The sequence below is a fragment of the Ambystoma mexicanum genome, chromosome 1p, assembly GCF_040938575.1.
Source record: "Ambystoma mexicanum isolate Mex_15411 chromosome 1p, UKY_AmexF1_1, whole genome shotgun sequence".
Lineage (NCBI taxonomy): Eukaryota > Metazoa > Chordata > Amphibia > Caudata > Ambystomatidae > Ambystoma > Ambystoma mexicanum.
In genome coordinates this window covers 1152752335-1152779091 of record NC_090921.1, presented here as the reverse complement: position 1 = coordinate 1152779091, position 26757 = coordinate 1152752335, and the positions used below count along the sequence as shown (strand labels likewise).

At 43.9% G+C, this 26757-nt stretch overlaps 1 protein-coding gene across 3 annotated transcripts in view; it reads left to right on the top strand.

Annotated features, from left to right (window-relative positions):
* LOC138450253 (B-cell receptor CD22-like) overlaps positions 1-26757 on the top strand; it is a 695432-nt gene that overhangs the window by 652990 nt on the left and 15685 nt on the right. For all 3 annotated transcript variants that reach the window (XM_069604828.1, XM_069604827.1, XM_069604826.1), the window contains one exon: positions 4025-4118. In XM_069604828.1, the coding sequence (XP_069460929.1) occupies positions 4025-4118 (94 nt within the window). The remainder of the gene's footprint in view (positions 1-4024; positions 4119-26757) is intronic.

The window sequence follows — 26757 nt, the reverse complement described above, 5'->3', positions numbered from 1 at the left end:
ATGCCTGAATCACTGGTAGTGCTGGTGATTCAGGCAAACCCATCCCATGGGGTCTTATGCAACTCCATGGAATGGGAACTTACTGTCATCTCTGCTGTCCTTAATATCCATTAATACCAGGATATCTGCGGCAGTAATGGTAAGGCAGTTTTGCCGGTATCCCGCTGGGAACACCAGCTGGATACCAGTGAAACTGTAATGAGGGCCAATATCTTGATTGAGACGAGTATGAGTGTTCCAGTAATCACTCTCACTTTCCTCATGTATTATTGTTACTTGGTCTTGACTGGAGTGAGTATGATCGTAGTAGTGATTCTTACTCTCTTCAGGTATTCTTAATACTTTATCTCTCCCTCTGTTCATATATTTGTATTACTTTGTCTCAACAGGGAAGAGTATGAGCGTTCCAGTAATGATTCTCATATACTCTTGATATTTTGTCTCTGCTGGGACGAGTATGAGTGCTCCGGTAATAATTCTCCCCCTAATAATTCTCCCCCTTTTCATATAATAATGATACTTTGTCTTGCTCAACTGGGACGAGTATGAGCACTCCAGTAATGATTCTAACTCCCTTCTGGTTTTCTCAACACTTGTCTTGACTGGGATGAGTATGAGCATTCCAGTAATGATTCTCGCTATATTCAGGTATGCTTAATACTTTATCTTGACTGGGACGAGTATGAACGTTCCAGAAATGATCTTCGATCCCCTTACTGGGTCTCCCGCTTTTCCCATTACCTGGATTGTTCAGGGATAACATCACTAGGGCTCGTAACAAGGCAGGGACCTTCACTTGTCAGGTTGGCTTCTTGTTTCTTCTGCAGTGTCACACACAGTCTTTCTGTTCCATCCTCGGTCTGCTCGCCCGTGACATCTCAACGGGAAGGGTATCAGAATTGTAAAGGACTTTCAGGTCCACCACGGCCTGCCTGTGGTCACACCACCCCTTTTCTCTTGTTCAGGCTCAGGAAGCCTTGTATTCTCGTTGGTCTTTTGCTTCAGTTCTCTTTTTCTCTAGTGAAATTTATGCAGATGCTAGAAAGCATAGAATATATGTTGCAGTAGCTGTATCATTTTAACATTGGTTGTATTTAGGCACTAATGGCATCGCGTCAGTAGTAATGTGTAATTTCGTACCACCGTTGGTATTGCTTGGCACAGCTATAACATTGACGTAGTCAAAATTTACTGTTGACAGTATTTCTTTGTGTTCTTTTATGTAATAAGGTCTGTGGAGTCTCACTAGTGTTCCCCATATCCCTTGGTGATCTTTTAGCCTGTTTCCTAGTGGATGACACTGTTGTGATCCAAAAAAAGCTATGCTTGGAAGCGCTCATAGGTGATCCTATGCTACAATGGCTGTAGATGTGGCGACAGATCAAAGAGTGCCAGTTTTGTCCTGCTTCTCATTTGTCAGAGAATCTCAGTTTATAAAAATGATGGTATCAATGTAAAGTCATTGGCCTTCCAAATGATCCCTGACTAGCATTTATTTTAAAAGAAGCCCATTCATTTGCCCTTGTTTATCAAGGTCTCCTTTCAACCTGTTTCAGTTCCAGATCGACTAGAAAAAGCAGTGAAGAACATCTAACAACATCTTCAGTTATTGCAAACACAACCCGCTTTAATAAACCTGGGATTATGAATGGAGATGCACATCAGACCAAGGCAGAACACCCTATGTTCTGGCTTCAAACTACTCTGTGCTGTCCACCGAGCTACAGTACATGGGAAGTTAACCTCCCATATCTGACCAGTAACTAAGTCATTGGGCCTCATTGCAAGTATGGCGGTAAGTCAACAACGGCGCTGGTATTGCTCCCGGCACCGTTGCTACCGTACCGCCATACTAGGAGTTCTTCTGGCAGGTGCCCTTGGAGCCACCAGGTCTGACCTGATGGCTGTACCGGCACGCGCGAGCAGAACATGATGGTAGCACCGGTACCATTATTAACGGTACCGGTGCTACCACCCTACCCATTCCCATTCAGCCCTATGGGGCTCAAATGGGAATGGGGATGTACCAGGCCCGGCACCCGCGAAAGGGCAATTACCAGGTCCGCATGGGCTGGAATAGCCCAGTAATTGCCCGTTCACGGGTGCCATACCCGGATGCGAGTTTGGAGGTAACCTTGCCGGTAAAACCGGCAAGTCTACCTCCAACCTCGTAATGAGGCCCATAGCAGAAATCTTAGGCCCTCCACACTGGGACTGTTATTAGTCCTAAAACCTCAAATATCAAACAAAGCAGGACCTATGATTTCAATCAACAATCCTAACTTAGCTGTAGAATTTGTTTTTTCGGACAAAATGAGGCTGCAGATCAACCATCTACGCTGTGTGAATTCCCCTAATACTATAACATTCACACTTTTTTCCTGGGTTAGTATATAATCTCGTCTAGTTCATATATCATCGATAGCCCCAGATTGTTCATTTTCACTATCCTACTACACCTATTTACCCTAAAGTGAAGGGCTGAAATTGTGATCCCTTTAATGCTGTTTTCATATCTATTGTCCTTCATGTTTGAATGTGTGCCACTTTGTTCCTGAATGTATCTAATTAACTAATAGCAGCATATCTTTATGTGCTCCTCCAGCCAGCTTTACAACTTGTTGCGCCTTCAACTCTTATTCTCACACTCAACAGCTAATGCCTCTATATGCAATATCCCGATTCTCAAAGCCTTTTTGATTTTGGCGAATTTATGAGGTGCATGCCACAACTTTGCCAAAACCATTGTTACAAAAGAGAGAAGCAAAAGTGATTCTGAACTGAGACTATATGGTTGGCATAACAACAAGGAAGGCCACAGAATAAAATGGCCAACTCACAAGAATGTATTTTTTTTCCAAACTCCTCTGCCGTACTACCCTATGAGGAGCTCCGTAACAAGATTTATTCCAATCTTCTTATGATTCTGCACCTAATGAAGTCAAGAAATCACCTTCTAGAATGCCATTGGTCTTACAACATGGGGAGAGAGGAATTAAGAATGATGTCACTTCTCAGAAATTATCTGGGCTAAGGGTCTTTTACATGTGACATCCTGCAATGACATTATTTATGCTGCCTGTTTTTTTCCTTTTTCCTGCCATGGCTGGGGACCCTGCAATGGAGCATATGTTGGTGTATGTCTGCCACATAATAGGTGCGCTCTGTACAGGCCCTCATTATAAGTATGCCGGTATACTGGCTGTAATTCGGCCAAGATACCGCCAAATGTTAATACTGTTTCCTGGCACCTAGTCTGGCAGTATTACCGCCGGATTATGAGTGCCGGTAAAGGTGGTAAATAGGACTCCATGGAGGATTTGAAGATATTACCGAAACAGATTGTACCAGTGCTGGTAAAACTGGCTTTATTTTGCAGGAAGATGTTGGAATTAACTCCAGTTTATAGTTGGAGGTAATTCCACCACTTCACTGGCATTACTTGTACTTTGCCGGTGCAGAAACGTGCCAGTATATGGTAATACTGGCATGTTAATTCAACACCAGCAAAGTTGCAATGTGCCCCACAGTGTTTGGACACACCCCTGCATGTGTTTCTTCTGCAACCCCCAGTTCCCCAAGATTTCACTTAAGTAATAATGTTTTGTGGTGCCAGCATTGCTTTGAAAGATACAAAGCCTTGTTCTCAGTGAAAACTTAAGAGCCCTCTGCCCAGGATCTGCCCTCCTTAAAATACTTTTGAAATAATAATTTAACAGTGTGATTTATGGGCTCGTGCATGTGTGTATGTAGATTGGGTACGACGTCCTTTCATCGCGGGATGTTTTGTCGCGGTAATCCCATCAAATTATTTAGAAAATGGGGTGGTCCGAGGGGGCAACCGCCCCAGAAATAATAATTAAAAGAATCGATGGGTTTTTTCATTAAAAAAATCGCTGTAAAATACCCCACGAAAAAACATCCCCCGATGAAATGACATGGAACCGTAGATTGGCCCATCTATGAGTGATGTTTCTGATTTGAAATTTTGATTGCCATTAAATCAAATGTGCAACCCTTGCAGGGCCCTTGTCAAGAACCGGAGCAGTGTGTCACTGAAGAGCAATGACGCTTCGGCCATCTACAGCGTTGTGAGGAAACCTTGCAAGCCGACACAGGTAAACACCTTGGGCAATTTCGTGCAGCCTTTTCTGATATAATAAAAGGTCTCACCGATTTTCCAGAAACTAAAGCATATGCATTCTTTTTAACTGGGAAGATATTCTCCCGATTATGACTGGTATCTTTTTGGCGTGATTAATTCGATACCATGAGTGTAGGTTGGGTAACATTTCAGATTAGACATTTCAGGTCTAATCTCTGATTTTATGTGTCTGGTTCGAAAAGCCAATTCCGAGCTCTCTGTGGCAGATCTGTCAAGCTTGTTCAACTTCTCATCGCCCTCAAATCTCTTAAAGGAAGTGTGCACCTCTATGAAAGGTGCAGTTCACTTCATTTTCCTTTGTTGGTTTCGATAGGATGCTATGGAAGGTTGTACACGGGGCATGCTCACATTTGGGCGGCCTTTTGGCAGTTTTCTCCACAGATTTGAGCAGAGTTTTAGGGATTTCTGATTGAGTTTTCAGTTAGGTGATTTTATTGTCTAGTTTGTTGGTCTTGAGTGTGTTTTTTTGGTGACATTGCATGTGCCCCTTTGTTTAAGTGTATGTTTAGTGTGTGCTTAGTGTGTTGATGCTCTCCATATATACCAAAGAACAAAGTTGTTATTTTCTCTTGTGACTTTCCCCTTTTGTTTACACTAATAAAACTCAAAAGTGAAAAAGCGGAATCTGTATAGGCACACACCAACCAGCCGCACAGGATTTTAACCTATGTATTGCGTCATGTATGATGATGTTTTTCTTTATAAGATTCTGCTTGTGCTACTTTTCAGCAGAACGTTCTTAGCAGCAGAGTTCTTTGCTGTTGCTCTCATCTGTGTGTGAGATTAAAAGGTGTTATCCTTACAAGATCGACTTGTGCCTTTCGTCCCTAGCCGGTGGTATTCTCAATGGTGTGAGCGTTCAAAGACTTGCCTTTGCAAGTCATCACAAAGCATTAGAAGTCTTAAAATAGCGGTTCTCTCTCTCTCTCTCTCTCTCTCTCTCTCTCTCTCTCTCTATCTCTCTTTCTTTCTCTCTGTCTCTCTCTTTCTCTCTCTCTCTTTCTTTCTCTGTGCGGAGTCAGGATTCCTCAAAGCACTCCATAAGCCTGGGCACATAATCCCTTAGAGCTGCAGGCAGGTGAAGAGAAGTATGCTGAACGTAAAATAGAGGGTGCCTGGCCAATTGACTAGCATGGTCAGTCGACTAACACTGGAATCTTGAGTGTGCAATATCTCCTGTCCCTTACTAGGTACTGCCCAATGCCCAAGCTCCTATACATGTTTTGTGCAAGAACTAACAAATGTGACCATAGAAAGTGCAGGTGTGCAGTGTTAAGATGGATTTCTGAACTCTAACCTGGTAGGCAGAGGTTCAGAAGGCCAGCCTAGTTTCTTAGAACAGGGTAACATTCTGGACAGGCCAGACTAATTAAGGTAGCAGTGGCGGCGGTCAGGACTAGGTCTCATCAGGGGTGAGGGTGATTGAAAGCCCACAATGAGCACACACACTAAACGACACCACAAATTACTGACAGTCAGGTGTATATATCAAAAACCCTTATACATTTATTAAAGGCCTTTTAACTCAAACACAAGGTGAAACCACAGCAATATTAACAATACTAACACAACACTATACTAGGAAACATATATACAGTAACTATTAGTCTAAAGTAATATTCAACAAGTCGAGATCCACAACCAGAAACAGAAGGGGGGTCATACAGTGCAGATATACTTTAGGCATTCCTCCAACAACTCAAACCCGTAACTAATAGGCAGCCCAATCTCTACGAAGTGTGGAGCCTTGTGCTCAAAAGTACGTTCAGCGCAGGAGCACTCGATCATGCGGTTAAGTAAAAAATGGGTCTCTTCAAGGGGCTGTAGTGGCTCAGGAAGGTAAGTGAGGTGATAAAGAATAAGGTTCCCCTATTCAAGGAGGGTCTCCATAAGAGGGCAGAACAATTTCCAGGAATTGGGAATAGGATGGTACCACAGGCTACCCTTTCAAAGGAGAGTGGCCTTTGGGGGACACTTGTGCGTAAAAAAGTCTATGGATGTGCCATGGGCCACCGGTAAGTGTTGCAAGTACTTACCAACCCTCGATGCCCTCCAGACCAAACTTTGCCAGTCAAGTCCAGTTTGCTTTAATGTTCGAGTACAGCAGTTCCGCGTCTCTCTGGCTTTCAGGGGCTGCGTTCCAGTACCTCAGTCCATTGCGGGACAGGGGTGTTTTTTCTGCTTCTGGGTAAGGGATCGGCCACTTCTACTGTAGCTCATTTTAGGGCAGAGGGGGGCACAGCAGCAAGGCTCCCACAAAGCTCGTCACCACAGCGAGGGGACACAGGTACTGCGTAGGCTCGGGTTCAGGTGGACCCTCCTAATTCCAGACCTAGGAATGCAAGCTGTATGAAACTCGGTGGAAGAGAGCCTACTACCAACAGCTTATGGTTCCCAATGTCCCAAGCCAAAGCTCGAGACAGCGGCGGTTCCAAGACAAAGGTCCTGTACAAGCCAGTCAGTTCACTTGGCATTCCAGGAACACTTCCGAAAAGACTTGTTTGCAGGTTAAGCAGGAGGTGCTGAGAATAGTAAGTCCCACTACTCCAATGGGTCGAAGCGCCCTTGCAGGCCTTCAGTGATCGATAAGAAACAGGGGCTCCGATGGGAGAACAATGGGGTCTGGGTGCCAAACCTTGCAGTGGGTCACCAGCGGTTCCACAGAGCTGCTTCTTCAGCTCTGGATACTTGGCTCCTTTACTAAGGTCTGTGGGAACTCAGACGATCGACCTGGAATAGGTTTAGAGTGCCTTCTCTTATCCAGAATCTCCTTTGTGCCAAAACGAATAGAAACCAATAAGAGATCTGCTCACATTCAACCATTCCAGACGTGGACCAATCACGGACCATGGTGGTCCCAGTCATCCCAGCACACCAGACGTCCTGGCACCCAGGATGTGTATTGGAACTAGACTGCTCCAGCCCACATCAAGGGTGCACACACGAAAGGCATGCAGAAGCCTGTGAAAGCTTTAATTTGCGCGGGGGTCTGCATGAACAAATAAGGACATTCCCGGGTCTGCTCGACCTGGGGAAGGCAAAGGTACAAAATGGCCAAAGAACAGAACAAAGGACCTCGTGGCATGGCCATTTTAGGCACCAGCCACTGTTCTGAGCCAAGTGCAGTAAACGCGGTTTGGACCATTGAAAAGAGTCAAAAATGCTTTAAAAGTACCTTCTGCCACCAGCTCTGTCGTGGGCACACTTGTACATTCACCAGAAATCCTTCAAGGGTGTCTAGGGCCTTAAAAATGAAAAAAAGGACCACAGTGTACTGTACTGGAATGTACATTGCGTACTGATAAATTGTTGCCAAGAAATGGCAACAAAGTGAATTACTAAGGGAAACAAAGTCTCCCAGTACTGACAGTCTGAAGGGCATGCCAGTTTCCTCTTAACAAGATGATCAAAAGCCCAGCGGAGTGCAGCAGAAGGCTGGGCTCCACTGGTAAAAGTCAGGTCAGGATGGCCAGACAAAAGCAAAAAGTTGGGGGATTCACAACTTTATGGAAAAGTACCCATTATTGGAAATCTTTCCTAACATGCAGTATGTATGCTGTCCTTCCAGTGATAGGGAGAGGCTTTCATGGACAATCATATGTTCAATGTGTGATCTGTCTCCCCAAGGGTTCACCTGGAGACAGGAAAGAACAATCTTAAACATCCATATCTATTTTCATTCTAGCTCTTGTAAGCTTCACATCTCGTTGGTATGTAACTCTTTATGAAGTAGAAAATTCTTTAAAAAACGCTGCCTTTTTTGCCAGCTGAATCTCGAGATAAAGTGGTGGCGGCATCTGTTTTGAGGTCCCTAGATTACTGCAATGGTATCTATTTGGGACAACAAGCCTTCTTAAATCAGCAGTTCCACATACTTCAACATGCTGCAGCCCGGCTGGTACTTGAAGCTAATCGTCTCATTCTCAGGGTCTTCTCAGCAGTTTAACTGGCTCCCAGTGAGCAGTCACATTAAATTTAAGATCCTCTGCATTGCTCACTGTGTAATTCGTCAATCTGGCGCCAAGTACCTTCAGGCTAAATTGACCCCTTAAGTACCATCCAGGTCTCTTCGATCTGACTCTCAGAACCCTTTGACAGTTCCTAGATTCTGAATGTAATGTACATGCATAACACGCTGTGTGTGCTGTAGATGTGTGTTTGTGTTGGGTGGTATGAAGTTCCTTTTGTTTGTCTCTCCTCATCGACTGTGCATATTTTTAGATTTCTAAATTCAGTATCTCGAGTTTGGCTGAAGTCATTTTCAACATCTTTGTGGCATGCCCAACTGCCAGGGCCCAGTTATAGGGCAATATTTTCAAAAACAAAATGTCAGTTTTTGAGATATCATAGCCTAAAATGTTTTTTTCGGCTTTTAAGGAAAGATCAGTGCACGAGGATGGTTTTTCAGCAATCCGTTTAGGCATGAAAACATTAACAAAACATTAGCAAATGTGCCATGGGTGTTCAAATTTGGTCTGATCAACGGCCTGCCAAGTGTGGTGAATTTTCATTTTGTAACAAAGTTACAGAGGAAGTCAGCCTTAACTATAGAATTGTGACCACAATATACATATGTTTCTTTTGTTGTGATTAGTGAAGAATTAGACCATCCACATGGTGGGTGTGTGCTCGCCTGGGCTGTTTTAAATATTGAATTAAATGGAAAGCTGGTAGGCAGACTTCAAGAAACCGTGTGGGGCTAATCCATGACTTTGGGTGCCCTTGAAAAACACTTGCCTGTCATTGGACCGTCAGAGAAGTAAGCATCAATCCGCAAACAATGGGTGTTCAGAGAGTTCACAGAGGGACACTTCAGGGAGAGTGACTGTGTATTGCCATTCCTCCGGCACAGTCCCACAGGGCGAGGATGCTGGTCATTCTGTGCTGGCACTACAAGTGTGTTCAATGTGCTTGGTACATTTCCAAACGCCATGCCCTGTGTACAGGGACCAGAGGTCCTGGCGTGTGGGCATTCTTGGTAGGATCACTCTACCCAGAACATATGCATGCTAATTCCATTTGGCACTGTGGGAGGTGCACTGTAGGTGGGGTATAAACAATGCCATGTGCTCTGGCATGAAAAGCAGAGTCAGTAAGGTTTATTGTGGTTTTAGGACACGGACCAGGTACGCTGACCCTCCCTGCAGTGCCTGTGAAGCATGGGCACTTGGGCCTGTGTATGTGTATCAGTTGTATTCCTGTGACGAATCAAATTCAGGAGTAGCAGGGGCTCAGGGGTGAATATCAATTTCTAAACATCAATCAGCCCCAGACCTCTAATACACCATAATGGATTCGAACAGATTGGAATAAACAAGCAAACAATTAAAATGATAAACCTCCTTGTCCAATTTTGGTAACGTGGATGGAACAGCAGGCTTATCTCCTTTAAAGGTTGCATATCACTGTTTAGTCGCAACACAGTCATAATACAGTTTTTACAAATGATAAAGAGTGTCCAGTCAAGGTTGTATAACAATAACTACTTTATTATTACACAACAGACAATCTAACAACACTACGAAATACAACCCACCATGTATAGGAATGCAGAGGACAGACACTTCTAAAAAGGAGAAGGGATGCACTCTCCATGCTGACGAGAGGGAGATTGGTGTGATGAATAACCACAATAGTTGGTATGGGTTCCTTGGCTTTAACAAAACTAGAAAATGGTTTAAGGGCCTTCTGGTAAGGATCAGGGGGACATAACCACAATGTACCTTTTGCTGTTGATGTTCTCAGTGCCCGACGGGGTTGAGTCAGCTTCAGGGCACCTTGCAGGATTCTGTGACAGCCTTCGAGATGGGAGTCAGCTCGGGTATCAGCTGTGGGTATCAGGAGGCATGACAGTCCGGTAAGCCGCCCTTATAGGTGGCCCTTCGAGGAGGGCAGCGTGGCCTGCCGACTCCCAGTCCCACAACCAGGATATGGGAGGCTTGGCCATTCTGCAGCATGCAGGGGCGGGCACCCTCACGATCACGCCGCCGACATGATGAAAAGGAGTACACAGGTCTATGCTTTGTTGTGGTGTGAGCATAGGAAGGTGTTTGCATTAAATACAAGAACACGTTTCTGTCAATATCTAATAACACTGTTGTATTCATTGCTTTATAGAAAGTGTCAACGTAGCTGGCAGGTGCTGGTACTCTATTATTTTTTACTTATGAGTTTTGTTTCACATCAAAATAATGTATCTTGCGTCTAAGGCCATGTAGTTCCCCTTTAACAACTCAATGTTAAGAACTCAGGTGTATGTGTGCCCCTCTTATATTGACAAGTCATTGTCAATCAAAGGAAGCACCAACCAGGCTATCACTTCCACCACTGCCACAGATTGCACTAGCACGCCTTGCTGAGTGCTATGTTTCCTCTCCTCTTGCCTCTGCCCAACAGTCTATGGCATCTATTTGCTGGTACTTCAGGCCCACAGCTCATTAACTCTGTGCGGAATTGATTTGTTCAGGATCAAGTGCTGTATCTTTTCACATACATGCAGTGTCTTTGGAAGCAAGGGGCCAATCTGAGTATGTGATCAATGCCAGGAAAATGAGGTGATCTCCTGTGCATAAATAGGACCAACATAGAGATCAATAGATTCTCAGGAATCAGAAAACACCCAGCAGCATGCTGGCACTGCCTAGCACTGTCACCCAGGAAGTATGATATGTGTGTAGCCCTTATTAACGTACCAAAGTACTCTCAGCAGCAAGCAATGCAATTGTAGGTGCAGGGGCACATTGTGTCTCTACCAGCCCTGCCTCAGTGTGCTATTTGAACACACACAAAATATCATCATGCAAATCCATGAGTATAGCTGCTGAATGCTTAACTGGCAATGAACATTCTTCCAAAAGCCTCTGTTGAAAACATAGGTTTTAGGTATCTGATGGCAAATGGTGATGGCCCACTGGATAATTACCAGCCAGAATGATTTTGTACACAGAGTCAAGTTTAAGCAAACTATAAAGGTAGATAGATAATGCAACAGTTCAAAGAGTCTGACGAAAGTTTAGCAAAACATATCAATTAATTATTTAACACATTTTCTTTAAAAAAAAAGACTATTATAAAACTGTGTCTATGACATGTTTTTTTCCTAATGATGGTACTCTTGTTAATGAGAGTAAATGTGTTAAGAGGTAAAGGAAACTCTTTAGATCTTATTCAGGTTGTAGGTGTTTACAACATATTTTCTATAGACCCTAATACTTTAAATTATACAGGGTCTAGCTCGACATGTTTCTGTTCACTATTTTGAGTCTGGAACATTCTTCAGGACAAAGAGTAATAGTCACACAGTCTATTAGGAATTCAGGTTTACTTCCCTTCCTTTGGCTATATCAGCGTTGAGTCTTTGAACTGTTGATAAAAACAAACAATAGTATGAGCTAATGACGCTCAAGATGCTATTTTAGTTAGTAATGACTATCTAACTAGTATCAAGGGAATAGTTATCTGATACAGTTTGTGGGTGTGCAGTTAAGAGAAAACATCCAGATTGTTGGCGTTTCACAGGAGGAACTTTTAATTAGTATACTCCATCAGAAGCATCTGTAAGAAGATACATTTTAGTCTGTTTAAACCGCAAAAAGATCTCATTGTGGCAAACCTCAACAAGCACTAATGGTCAAATATTTCACAAAAAAAAGCATGGTCACGAAGCATTCAGCAGGACATTACTACTAGCAGTGAAAGGAGAGAACCAACATATAAGAAATAACAAACTGTTCCAAAAAGAGCAAGCACTTATATTTAAGACACAAAGCAATACCAAAGGTCTAAATGAAGCCATAGAATGGCATACAATTAAATCCAACTAATCAGCGATATATGAACCACCTTATATAGCATGTACCAGATTTAACATAGAGTGCAGTGTAATGTACTCAAATATTCCAATATGTCACTCTAAGATAAGTCCTACAATGTGAAACATACGTACGAACTATAGAAATGTCGATTGACACACACGTACGGTATCAGTTAGATAGTCCTTACTGACTAGAATAGCAACTTGAGCATCATTGGCTCATACTGTTGTTTGTTTTTAACAACAGTTCAAAGACTAAATGCTGATATAGCCAAAGGAAGGGAAGATTAAAGCTGAATTCATAATAGCCTATCTGACTATTACTCTTTCTCCTGAAGAATGTTCCAGACACAAAATAGTGAACAGAAACATGTTGAGCTATACCCTGTATAATTTAATGTTTAGGGTCTATAGAAAATAGGTTGTAAACACCAACAACCCGAACAAGAACTAAAGAGTTTCCTTTACTTCTTAACTAATTTACTCTCATTAACAAGAGTACCATCATTAGGAAAAAGCATGACACAGACTATTTTTTATAATAGTTTTTACTTGTATTAATGTATGAATTTTCATGATATATTCATTGTATTTTTTAGAGAATGTGTTTGATAAATAATTTATATATTTTGCTAAACTTTCGTCAGACTCTTTGAACGGTTGCATTATCTATCTACCTTTACACTTTGCTTAAAGATTATCCTTACCTGGAAAAAGGTAGGGATTTCACTATTGAATTGGCGTCTAATGGGACTCCCCCTAAAATGTAGAGTGCACAGGGTCATACCTGAGTTTTACCAGCAGTAGAAATTGTGGTAAGAAATGCATTGGACATGTCAGAGGGTAGGAAAGGCTACTTCTCAATGAAAATGTGGAGAACAGCCAAAATACTAAATACAAAACGTTCACATGTATTGTGTCGTCTCTCCTCTACTGTTGACACTGGGAAACAAGAGGGGTTATCACAGCAGCAGTATGCCATCAACCAAAAGGCCACTTTGTGAATGCCAGGCTTTGATGACAGGAGTCAGAAAGATGCAGGCATCTGGGAAAATGTGAAGGAGGTGGTGGAAGAGTGGCAAAGTCCTAGGCGGGTATCTTGGTGCTTTGTTGCAGTGGACAAAGGCTCCAATGTAATTTTAGGCCAAAGACTGGGAAACAGAATACATTCCCCATGCTTTGCGCATGTTCTATACCTTGTGGTGTCACATTGTGTAAGTGATTGCTCCCCTGTCTGTGGTATGCTTGCTGTGGAACACGACATCTGCTCTAATGTAAGACACACATACTGTTTTTACCAACCTGCTGCAATTCAACCTTGCATGTGCTCTTCCACCAGCATGAGCAACGCAATGTTGTGACTACATCTATGGACACAATAGAATATTGGATGGGGCCTTCTTAACACTGACTCACTGGCACCTCATGCACATGTCTGCTGTGTGCCTCAGCCCTTCGTGGAAGACACTAGGGGCCCGATTCATGGAATAATCTGCGCGGGCAAAACAGAAACTGTGAGGTAGATGTATGAGAAAGGCATTGATGACAAAACCCAACGGATGCATTCAAGTTAGTTGCACCTACTGACTACTGCAATTGTCTACATTCCCACAACAAAAATCAGAGTTTGCATTTATAATATGTGTTGTGTTTGGAAATATAAGCGTCCCTATTTCTTTGGTCTCTCTCTAGACATTCATTTTGCACCACCTATCTAAAAGAAGACATATAGACAGTAAAAGTTGGTCAGTGATTCATTGGTGTCCTAAACAAAAGGCTTCTGACTCATTAAGTAGGAAACCTTCTCTTTAAAAGTTTACCCTTATTTGAATCTTTATTCTTTAACACCGTAAATATTACACCAAACTTCTTTGTACCTCATTTAACATTTCTATTTGGTTATTTTTTAAAATTTTCTTAAAGTTTCGATCTTTTGATGCATTTTGTTTTTTTTGAGAAGGGACAGTGAAAATGAAAACAGCAGAAAAAGCATTTTCCAATGTGCTCAGGGAGTTGCATCAAAGCATGTTAAGACCCAACAGACAGTATTCCCCTTAATAATTGTCCCTGGCTAAGAATGTGCCCACACACGAGGCAGCATTTCAGGCGCTGCAGGGGAAATGTGGTCCATGTCCCTGTTCTTGGGGACACCTACTCTAGAAACCGCACACTCTGGGATGCTGTAATACTATGAGTCTGGTCTTCGTGTGTGTGGATACCACACGATTGCTATAGGAACAGGACTCACTCACAGAACGTCCATGCTTTTGCTTTCAATTGAGACATTCTTTACTTGTGTCCTGTGTATTATCAGCCTTTTCCTTCTTGCTTGATTGGAGCTCAGTGTGGGCAGTGTCAAACACTTCCCTGCGAAAGCAACACAACCAGTTCAGTATTATGCCCAGTGAAAAGCTGGCTGTAATCTAACATCTCCTGACAGACACCTGACACAAGATATTAGCCTTTGCTGGTAAATCCCCCTAGGAACCATAAACTAATCCCAGGCAATGGAGGGTGATCAAACGAATCCCATCCAATAGAGGGTGATATAGAAAAAGTGGGGAGGGGGCATTGATTATGGGCCTGTCTTGCGCCCTGATTGTGATTAGTGCCATTTACTCTTACTAACCCTGTTGCCGCTGGCTGTACTGCCCTCTCCTTCACAGGGACGTCATTTGGGGGTCGCCAGAGGTCGCAAATGCGACCTCTGAGGTCTCCTTTGAGACCTCTGTGGTCACCCTTGTGACCTCTGTAAAAAAAAAAATGTTTTCTTTTCTTTTTTTGTAATGCAAGCTCTTGGAGTGGCTGGCTTTCATGTTCAGGCCCTTTAAAAAAAAAAAAAATAATAAGAACAGGAGTGCCACAAGTCTAACACTTTCAGCACTGAAACTAAATAAGAAAGAATAGGAAACCAAATAATGTGTCTTTCCGGAATTCTATACAATAATTGCTAGACTCATTAAAGGTTTATTTCAGGCACACTTCAGGGGGTTAGTCACTGATTTAGTCTGTTCTTAAACGCATCAACTCAGCCTTTCATCCTTCCGGGGTCGATAAATGAGTACCGACACAGGTTTGATGATATCGGGTGTATATTTTTTCTATATAAAGCGCTTAAGCGTAAGCGCTATATAATAACACATCATTATCATTTGGTCATGGACGTCTGCTTGCTTTCACAGTAATTTGATAATATGGGCCTATACACACTGATCTTAACGCTACATATGGCGAGCCATTCTTGCATGAAATGTACATCACATTATAGTGATATCGTAACCATATTTTTCGTAGTGTACAATGCTATGTGATGTCACTTCCTGTTTTGTCAACGGGTGAAAGGTCGTGTTCCATCGCTTCCTGCGATATCACTTCGGGGTGGGGGTTGTGTGATGTCACTTCCGCTACCCCTGGCATATTGGTGACATGACGTCCCTGCTCCTTCACCATATACCCATCAGTGTTCCTCCTCTCTTCCCTCCTTAACCACTCCTGCATACTCTTCTTCCCTTTCAACCTCCTCCACTCCTCCACGTGTCTCCTCCCTTTACTCCTCTATCACTCTCTCACCTGCATGCTCCTCTTCCTCCCTTCACTCCACCACAGGTCCTACTCTGATGTTAGCTGTACCTGACAGCTACCATATACTCAGAGTAGATATACCTAAAACTAAAGGTGGTGGCCTAGCCATTATCTCCAAAAATACCCTACCTATCAGACTGGCTAACTCACTTCCCTGCTCATCTTGTGAAATACTCACAGCCAAATTGCAGCTTTCCAATAACCGCACACTGACCATCCACCTGATTTATAGGCCTCCAGGACCATTAGGAACCTTCGAAGAGGACCTCACCAGCCTCATAGCGAACAATACGCAAAATCATTCCCAAACCTTACTGATGGGCGACTTTAACATCAGATTTAATGACCCAGACAACAAGCATGCCCACTCTATAACTGCTCTACTCAACGACCACGGGCTCACCCAAAAAATCCTTTCACCTACCCACATCAAGGGCAGAACCCTCGACTGGGTATCTGAACTTAATTGTAACATTACCATTACCGACATTGTCCCTCAACCCTGGACAGACCACTACTTAATCAATTTCACCGCCTCACTCGATCTCCTCACCCCTAAAACTATCAATATGATACCCCCCTACCCACCAGAAGTAAAAAAGATATCTCTGCTGAAAAACTCATCCCACTTCTCCTCCCCGCCATTAAAGGCCTGGAGAATAACACTGATCCAGACACCTTAGTGGACACCTTTGACCAAGGCACTAGACACCATTGCCCCCCACAAAACTGCGTAAAAGTAAGCAGGAAGCCCGCCTGAATGCCTGGTTCATCCCCCAACTAAATGAACTAAGAAAACAGAAATGAAAATGACAAGCTACTTGGCGTAAATCACCCACCGACAACAATAAAGCTAAATTAGCCCAACTATCTAAATAAACACTATAAGAAAGAAATGATCAACACAAAGAAAAACATATTCAATGACATAATCACTAAGGCCCAATCTAATACAAAGGAACTCTTCTCCATCCTCCGTGAAATGGAATTCCCAATACAACCAGTTGACACTGTCCCAAAGGATAAGACATGATGTACTAATATACAGAGCGCCCTATCAAATAAAATCTCCTCCCTCGAACTCAAATAACAAAACAAAAGACTCCCTGCCTATCGATAACCAACTACTACCACTGCCCACTGAGCACAATACTATTCCACCATTTAACTTGAAGACAATCTCAATCATTGACACTGAAATGGTCATTCTCTCCTTGAAACCCTCCAACTGTAAGGGTGACAGTTGCCCAGCGCAAATAATAAAGGATGCGGCCAGAGACCTAGCCCTGTTTATCTCAAAGCTAATCAATTCCTCCTTTAAATCAAATACGGTACCAACCAATTTGAAAGAATCCTGGGTCCTACCCCTACTGAAAAAACAAACCCTCGACCCTTCAATACCTACCAATGTCACGACTCGCTCCCTTCGCTCCCGTTCCCACCACTTGGGGGCATGATTTGGGGTTTATTCCCTACTGGACCTTTCCTCCGAACCTTATGCTACAGTGCTGTGATGAATTGGGAGCGCTAAATCCCTATTTTCCAAGCTACTTCCCTTCCGGATCCATTCCAGGTTTTTGGCAGCCAGCATGCTTCTTTAACCAAATGACTATGCTTCCCAGAATGCCTGGCCCACTGCTCCACCTCCACCCTTGCAGGACAAGGTTGGGTGGAGGATAGGTAACAGCTGTGGCTGCAGGTGCAGCAATCAGCACACCTGAGGCGTGTGCTCGTTAAGCAGCTTTAAAAGCCTCAGTCTTACTTCAGTCCAGCGCTGGTCATCGTTTGCAGTGTTCCTGTTGTGACTAGTCCCTTGTTCCTTGTTCCTTGCCTTTGTACCTAGTTCCTAGTTCCTGTTTTCTTGTTCCTCCGCCCTGAATCTCGGATTCATGCGCTAATTGATTTCTGCTCCCTTGATTCCCTTTTTGTCTTCCTCTGTTTGCAGGCAGCATTTCTCAGTGCTTTCCCCTTTTAGATGCAGCCCAGTTTGTCTGTGTTCTATATTTCTTTGACTCTGTCCTTTGCTGCTGTAAACCCGCATACCTTAGCCTTCCTCTTAGATTAGCTTCCTGTCTTTTCCTTGGAGGGGTAGGGAGAAGTTTGCATTGGTTATTTCGTTTTTCCCTGCTCCTGATCCTTATTTTCCATTGGGATCCATTCCATGTTTTCCATTGCACAACTGCATTTATTTCCCATTTGATATTTAGGTGTGGTGTGCAGTTGTCGCTAGCTCCTGTGTGAATACTTATGTTTTCCTCACTAATTTGTAAACACTATTCCAACTTAGGTATTTAGTTTTCCTCCCATTGCTGTTATAGCCTTTCTGGGTCCCAGTTTCATCAACAGGATTCGTGGGCTAGCTGACATTCAAGAGTTTTATCTCGTCCTCGTGAGTACTGTTCTTTAGTTCCCTTATTTAATACCATCAAGAGTGTTAGTTCACAGATCCTGTCATTGCTTGCCCTCCACGTGGGTTTAGCGCTGTCAGTACCTGTAACAGCAATTGGGGGTAAGGCGCTTGCCGACTTTCCTCGCGGTCAGGTGCTTACCCCACATCCCTTTTCATATATTGGTTTTGTTGTCACACTCTATTTGCACTCCTGGGTTCTAGCATACATGAGTCGTTGTTCCTGTGTGCACGTAGTTTAATTCGAAGCCTTTCACTGTGTAATTTAGTGCACATTTTCCTTGCCATATTCGCTGCCTTTGTACTCGCCTGACTAATCCTGACAGAATGACCAGCCCAAAATTCCCATTGAATATGGCAAGTTTAAGAAAGAAAGGCAGCAAGGCCTCTAACAAGTTTGTACAGAAAGCTTCCCCTACATTTACCTGTGACAATCAAATCACTAGTCCTGACTTAAATGAACTCCTTGTCACGAATGGGCATTTACGTGCAAAGTATTTTTCCCATAGGATGGCACATCCTACATTGCCTGATCCTAGTTCTATCTTTTGTTTTGATCCCGATTCTATGTCAGCGCAAGCCTTAGCCGCAGGGCCTCATTACGACCCTGGCGGAAAGTTACCGCCAGGGCCGTGACTTTACCGCCATGGTGCTAACTACGTTAACACCATGGCGGTAAGGGGATTTACCGCCCCATTCCGACCTTGGCGGGGCGGTAAATCCCCAATCCCCATTTACCCTTCCCCATTCCCATTTTTGCCCCATAGGGCATAATGGGAGTGGGGAAGGCGTTAATTACGCCACCGTAAATTACGGTGGCGTAATTAACACCAAGTTCCCTTACCGCCATGGATTTTTACACCCGCTAGAAGCAGGTGTAAAATCCGCCATGGCGGAAAGGGAACTCGTGATTGGCGGTAAGGGGTCGGCGCAGCTAACGATGGCGCTAACCCCTTACCGCCAGGGTCGTAATGAGGCCCACTGTTAGACTTATTATACAAGAGTACCTCTGTTGTTGAACCCCATGATTCCAGTTGTGCTTCACCTCAGATAGAACAGTTTCATGGTACAAACATAAAGAATGGAGGGGTTCCTTGCATAACTTCTGTTTTCTACCCTCAGTCTAAAGCATACTCCTTTGCACAGGTACAATCGGCGCACATCCAGATTGCTAGTGCAGGATCCAGCCCTGATGCCACTATGCCTCCCCCTGTGCCTACTGATAGTGATGTACAGTTAATGCAGGGCATGCTAAGAGCTAAACTTGAGGAGTTAAGACAAGAATTCATTTCTTTACAAGAGGAGAATAAAACCTTGCACTCTTTACTGAATACACCTCAGACTTTATCTGTTGATGTTGAGGAAGTGAACACTGTTCAGCCCCTGAGTGCAGAGACTTTGGTAAACCATGATATTTGTCAATATGTTAGATCTATTGGGAGTGAAGGTCTCTCGTCTAGCACAGCGCTTAATCTGGGCACAGTTTCTAACAATTGTTCTGCTGTTTGTCAGGGATTGCAGTTAGCTGAAGATTTACAAGCCACTCCTTTACCTAAAATTTCCTGTGTAGCAGTTTGTCATAATTCTGAGCTGGCACACATACAAGCTTCTGATTTCCAAACACAATCCCCAATGGTGGCATACACAGATTCAGTCACTACAGTAGGCTTAGGCCCTGCTCTTGGTACAGCTGCTGAGACTGAAGTAGATGTTAAAGCTGATGTGGAAAACGATGTTACCTCTGGGTTCACTCTTCCTTCTGCCAATTTTGATCAATACGAACAGTCAGAGACAGTACAGATTTCATGTTCTGATGGACTCATTCCACAGTATACAGAACCAAAAAACCGGCAGGCGATTCCTGAACTGTTGAATGTTAATCTGCCTCTTTCAGAAGCTAAAACAGAGGAATGGACAATTGACGAAATCCTGATTAACAGAGACTTTACTATGGTGATTCCACTGGTTGATTTTGACTTCTACAAAGAAAGAGACTCTGTGTCACCCACTAAAGAAAGGGACTGCAAGGGTACAGCTCAGTCTTTGGTTACTGGTGCCAAGGAGTCTACTGCCCTAAAGGTGCCCTCCATTCCTGAGCCACCAATGTGTCTGTCAACTTCTGAGACTTCTGTCTGTCCTCCTACAACCATTGACTCTTCTATGATCCAATCCACAGCCCTGCAGTCATCTTTGGCACACGTGTCTTCAACCAATGAACCGCTGCCATGTCTGCCATTTACTCAAGAGCCAGTCCCAAAGACCCGGACACGTTTGTATCCAGCAACCGAGATTGCTTCAGCTTGCATGCCTTCAGCCTCAAGGTTTCCCCTGGCCTGCCTGTCTTCAGCTACAGTGACTCATCCTGCAGATCATCCTTCAGCTTTAGAGCCTCCGGTAGTCCATCAAAAGTGCATGTCTTCAGTCCCGGAGTATACTGAGTATTTGCCTTCAGTTCATGAGACGCCTGTATCCTGCTTAGCCTCGCTGCCAATATCAGAGGTATACCTGTCTACACCATCAGATCCTGCTGTATTTACTTCTGCTCCAGCGATTCCTCCTGAATCCCAACCATTTACTGTCGATGAACGTCTAGCTTACCTTTCTTTTGCTTCAGGAGGAGCACCAGAATACCTGCCTTTTCCACAAGACGATTCTCCCAACTGCTTCACTTTAGCATCAGAGCCTCCTAAAAATGCAGCATCAGAGTTTGAGACTTTTGCCAGCTCCCGCTTCAGAGTCATCAAGCTGGACCAAGTGGTGAGTCAGAACCACTCACCTGGGTGTGCCCAGGGGGTGGTGCAGACCGGCGTATTACCTACAGGACTTGTGCAACAGAATTCCGCCAAGAAGCACCAGTTGGGTGCTAGTAGCCAAAGGAAGGGAATGACTGCTGCAGTTCAAAATGTGTCTGTTATTGCTCCTTCTGCGAGTGTGCCTGAAATACCAAGTACTGTGTCTATCACTCCTATCAGTATGCCAAACGTCCCTGCTGTTGTATCCCACGTGCAACAAGGTGGTTACACGACTGTCACCAGGAGTACCAGCCTTGTACAACCCATTGGACTTTCAGGTCTCCAAGGCGTAGAACATGTGCAGTCAAACCTTAGTCACTTTCAACCACAAGCCTTTTCCCAGATGGATGATAGAAGAAAATCTGAACCTCTACCTCAGCCACCACCTTCTCTAATGGCTGAACATGAACCTTTCCTGAAGCCAGCAATTTCCTCACCTCCCGCATGTCCACTCTCGGCAGAAAGGCTAATAGGGCTTCTACCATTGTCTAAGGCATGTTGCACCAGCCTGCCTCCCTGCTCAAAGACTTATAAGGGTCCACTCCCAGTGACTGAGCTTCCTGGACCTTCCAACTCTGCTTCAGGTCCTGCAAGTCCTTCATGCCTTTCTTCGAACCATGAGTCTCTTCCTCACCAGAAGCCACCGTTTCCATCAGTACCACCTCCAAAGACAAAGCACTCCTATCATGGAAGTCCATCTGCCTTTGCCCACAGGCCACCATTTCCATCAGTGCCACCTCCAAAGAAAAAGCACTCCCATCATGGAAAGAAGATGTCTCGTGCGGGTGGCGGGCACCCGAAGACGGCCGTAGGAGGGGGTATACTGTCACGACTCGCTCCCTTCGCTCCCGTTCCCACCACTTGGGGGCATGATTTGGGGTTTATTCCCTACTGGACCTTTCCTCCGAATCTTATGCTACAGTGCTGTGATGAATTGGGAGCGCTAAATCCCTATTTTCCAAGCTACTTCCCTTCCGGATCCATTCCAGGTTTTTGGCAGCCAGCATGCTTCTTTAACCAAATGACTATGCTTCCCAGAATGCCTGGCCCACTGCTCCACCTCCACCCTTGCAGGACAAGGTTGGGTGGAGGATAGGTAACAGCTGTGGCTGCAGGTGCAGCAATCAGCACACCTGAGGCGTGTGCTCGTTAAGCAGCTTTAAAAGCCTCAGTCTTACTTCAGTCCAGCGCTGGTCATCGTTTGCAGTGTTCCTGTTGTGACTAGTCCCTTGTTCCTTGTTCCTTGCCTTTGTACCTAGTTCCTAGTTCCTGTTTTCTTGTTCCTCCGCCCTGAATCTCGGATTCATGCGCTAATTGATTTCTGCTCCCTTGATTCTCTTTTTGTCTTCCTCTGTTTGCAGGCAGCATTTCTCAGTGCTTTCCCCTTTTAGATGCAGCCCAGTTTGTCTGTGTTCTATATTTCTTTGACTCTGTCCTTTGCTGCTGTAAACCCGCATACCTTAGCCTTCCTCTTAGATTAGCTTCCTGTCTTTTCCTTGGAGGGGTAGGGAGAAGTTTGCATTGGTTATTTCGTTTTTCCCTGCTCCTGATCCTTATTTTCCATTGGGATCCATTCCATGTTTTCCATTGCACAACTGCATTTATTTCCCATTTGATATTTAGGTGTGGTGTGCGGTTGTCGCTAGCTCCTGTGTGAATACTTATGTTTTCCTCACTAATTTGTAAACACTATTCCAACTTAGGTATTTAGTTTTCCTCCCATTGCTGTTATAGCCTTTCTGGGTCCCAGTTTCATCAACAGGATTCGTGGGCTAGCTGACATTCAAGAGTTTTATCTCGTCCTCGTGAGTACTGTTCTTTAGTTCCCTTATTTAATACCATCAAGAGTGTTAGTTCACAGATCCTGTCATTGCTTGCCCTCCACGTGGGTTTAGCGCTGTCAGTACCTGTAACAGCAATTGGGGGTAAGGCGCTTGCCGACTTTCCTCGCGGTCAGGTGCTTACCCTACATCCCTTTTCATATATTGGTTTTGTTGTCACACTCTATTTGCACTCCTGGGTTCTAGCATACATGAGTCGTTGTTCCTGTGTGCACGTAGTTTAATTCGAAGCCTTTCACTGTGTAATTTAGTGCACATTTTCCTTGCCATATTCGCTGCCTTTGTACTCGCCTGACTAATCCTGACAACCAACTATAGACCCATTACAAATGTACCCTTCTTACTCATAATTATTGATAGAGTAGCTTATCTACAAATTGAAGACTACCTAGAAACGAATCATCTGCTAGGCTCTTGACAATCAGGATTCTGCCCCCTCCATGGCACTGAAACAGCCTTGCTAGACCTTAAGACTAAAATTCAGGAGCTAAAGGACAATGGCAAAACTGCCCTGCTACTACTGCTGGACTTGTCAGCAGCCTTTGACCTGGTGGACCACTCAGTTTTATGCAGCCACCTAAGACTCGCTGCCAACTTCACAGGCAAAGCCATTGCCTGGGTTCAATCCTTTATAGCCAATCGGACTATGAGAGTTTTCTCTACCTCCTTTTGTGCCGAACCCATCCAAATATCATGTGGAGTCCCACAGGGATCCTGCGTTTCACCTACTATGTATAACATCTTCACTAAGCCACTATTTGACAAGTTGGACAGACTGGGTGTCACCTACACTAATTATGCAGATGACACCCAGATCCTCATACCCCTTTCGGGCAACTATGAAGAGGACTTGGCTCTGTTGAACAAAATATACATCCTCATTCAGGCATGGATGTCAACCCATGGCCTGTGCCTGAATGACAATAAGACTGAGATCCTACTCCTGGGATCTGACTATAACTTGAAAAAACGAACCCCAAACTACACATCTTTTAACATTGACAATAACATCATTAAGGTAATGCCGGAGGTAAAAACTTTAGGATTCTACCTGGACTCCTCTCTGAACCTAAAAAAGCAAGTTAACTCTCTCTTCTCCACCACCGCCTACACCTGCAAATTAATCCAAGCTGCCAGACCATTCCTGTCCAACGCCAGTTGCATTACCCTGGCTAATGCTCTCATCATGTCCAGACTAGATTACTGCAACGCCCTGTACTCGGGAGCCAACAAGTATGTCACTGACAAACTCCAAAGATTGCAAAACAACGCTCTTAGAGCAGCTCTGAACATCCCTCATAGAGAGCACATCTCTAAATTCAGGAAAGAGGCCCATTGGCTAAAAATAAAAGACAGAATCCTCCTCAAAAGTATATCCCCCACCTCTGAATGTCTCAACACTCTAGCACCTCCATACCTATCGGAAACAATCACCAGGAAACTCACCGCCCGACCACTGAGATCTGCCAACACCTTCCTGCTTGACATTCCCAGATTCAAACTCACCACGGCTGGAGGAACCAGCTTCCCAGTCAAAGCTGCCCAAGCATGGAACACACTCCCTATTGACCTTAGATGCCCCCTACCATACGCCAGATTCAGAATCAATGCTCTCAAATGGCTTCGCTCCAACGACCTATAACTTCTTCACTCCTTGACAATTACAGTCAAAGCGCCTACGACTCACTTATCTTCTTACTCATAGGTGCTAACCATAGGCTCTTTTAACTAATGACTACCCACCTCATTTACTGTATCCACTTTATAACAACTGACTATACTGTATCTTGTATTGTATCACACAATGTAATTTATGTATGCACCAATTTGTGACAGGCACTGTAACTAAGCTTCGAGTATTCTTGTATTGCTGCGCCCAGCTGTCCAAGGGCTTGATGTGCATTATCAAATAAATAAACAAACAAACTGTCTATTATCATCATCACTATTATTCCCGCATGCATTCCCGCCGCACCATCGACACCTGCACCAGCAACAGTCCCCCAGCAGCATCTGTTGCAGGGGAGGCAGATTTTCTTTGTGCCTTATCAGCGCAAACAGGCTATATAAATGTGCCGCCACCGCTTTCGCTTAGATGTTGGAGAACAACAGTTCCACACCCACATGTGCATCTTCATCAGGATGTTGTACTCACTGATGGACTGCTCAACATCCTCTCTGCCATTGTATTCAAATAAAAAAGAAAACACAGGAACAGGTTTCTTTAGCAAAAAGCTGTCATAGCAAAATTAAAATAAATTCCCAAAACAATCTGCCATCCCAAAGTATAATGGCTTCCTTTGTTCTTCTGCTTTTCATTTGTCTTTCTCTTCTGTTACACTTCTTCATCCTAGCCATTCTCTTTCATCATACTCCTGCATTCCAGACTCTCTTTATCATAGTTGCTCAATATAGCGGAACCACACTCTGATCCTGCATATCTGTGGGTCGTTTTTGTTTGGTGGGTTGAAACTCTTAAACATTAAACTTATATGCAAGGACTGAGTAGAGATAAATGTTAAGGCGTGAATGGGAAACACATGTATTATAGACAGGAAATGTACACATAGGGCCAGATTCACAGAAGCGTTTTATAATGGCGCAATCCCATTGAAAAACGATCTGTGAATCAGGCCAATAGTCCTCATGTTATCGGATCTTTCTTATATCAGTTATAACTATTTATGAATGATGATTCCCTCTTCTACTGATGTGGTTGAAAAACTGATGTTGGGCATAACATTCTCATCTTGCTCCAAATAACAGTTCTCAAGCAGTACGTGCTCTTCTACGCATTGTCTGCTATACCTGGTGTATCTGTATTCTATTTTGGGGTGGTAAAGTCCTGCTCTTTGGCCCTGTAGTAAAAGGATCATTAGGGGTTACTCCCATTCGTGTGGACCTCTTTTACAGCCTCGGGTGATTTGAGCGTGCAGGTGTCTTCTGACATCATTGATGATGCTGTGTTGCATGGTTCAGAGAGGTCTAAAGCATGTCATCAGCCTTAAAAGCCATCTGGGTACGTTTCAGGCGCCATGCCTCAGCTGAACACTAAACATGTTAGAAGTATTTGATCAGCCAGCAGAGGCCCACAGCTCACTGAATCATAGCTGCATGATGAGCAGCGCTTCCTCATGAGTGGTCTTTAAGCGGGGCCTGTTCTTTATGGGGCCAACACACATTCATGCCCTTAAATGTGAAATGCAACGAACAGCTGCACAAGCCAAAAGCGTTGGCTTTGCAGATGTTTTCTATATTGTTTTCTTCTTTGCACCTGCGCGTTGAATATATGAGCATTGTTCCAGCAAGGTCACTGGGGAACTACATTTCACATAATCCATAGTGCCAAGGATGCAAACAGTTATTCTGTAAGGGATTGTAAGAAATGAAAAGGTATATTGGTAGGTACAGCAGACTCCTGGTGCAGTCACTTCAGCCACTCACATTGCACGGGAAACACAGAATTGGAGGTGACAGTACCGTCTTATTTAAACTTCAAGTGGGCGATGGGAATTCTTGTTTTGGTCACCTGCTGCAACGTGCCAGGTAAAGCACTGATTCTTTGCATTGTAGGCTCCCGCAAAGGGCAGCACCTGTGCCCACATTTGACAAAAGGAGGGATTGTTTCACTTGGTAATTATTCTCTTTTCTTTTCTCATGCACTCGATGCTTATTGCGGTTAGAAGCACAGCTCGCAAAAAGCTCATAAGTAAACAGTGATACATTGGCTACGCAACTATAACTCGCCCAGTGACATACCATAGTCATGACTCTGACCGTGACATCCAAGATGAAATCACAAATGACATCTACAAAAATATTACTGACGACATCCTGCACGACATCCAACATGGCATCACCAGTGGGACGATCAGTGATTTCAATACGTACAGCAACTCAAATGACATCATCAGACACATTACTAGTGACAATATTGATGAGAATCCCAGTACCACCTCATGGGCCATCTGCACAGTAGGAAAAGCTCTTCAACTGTAAAGGCTACTGTGTATTCACAGTTTGGGTGTTGCATGTCCTTTATTATAGTATTATACTCAGAGGTTATGTCATTCATCTATAAATACATTCCGTCCATATTTTCCAGAATCCGTAGAATAAATCGAGAAAAAAACGAATGGGAGATTTGATCGAATTTC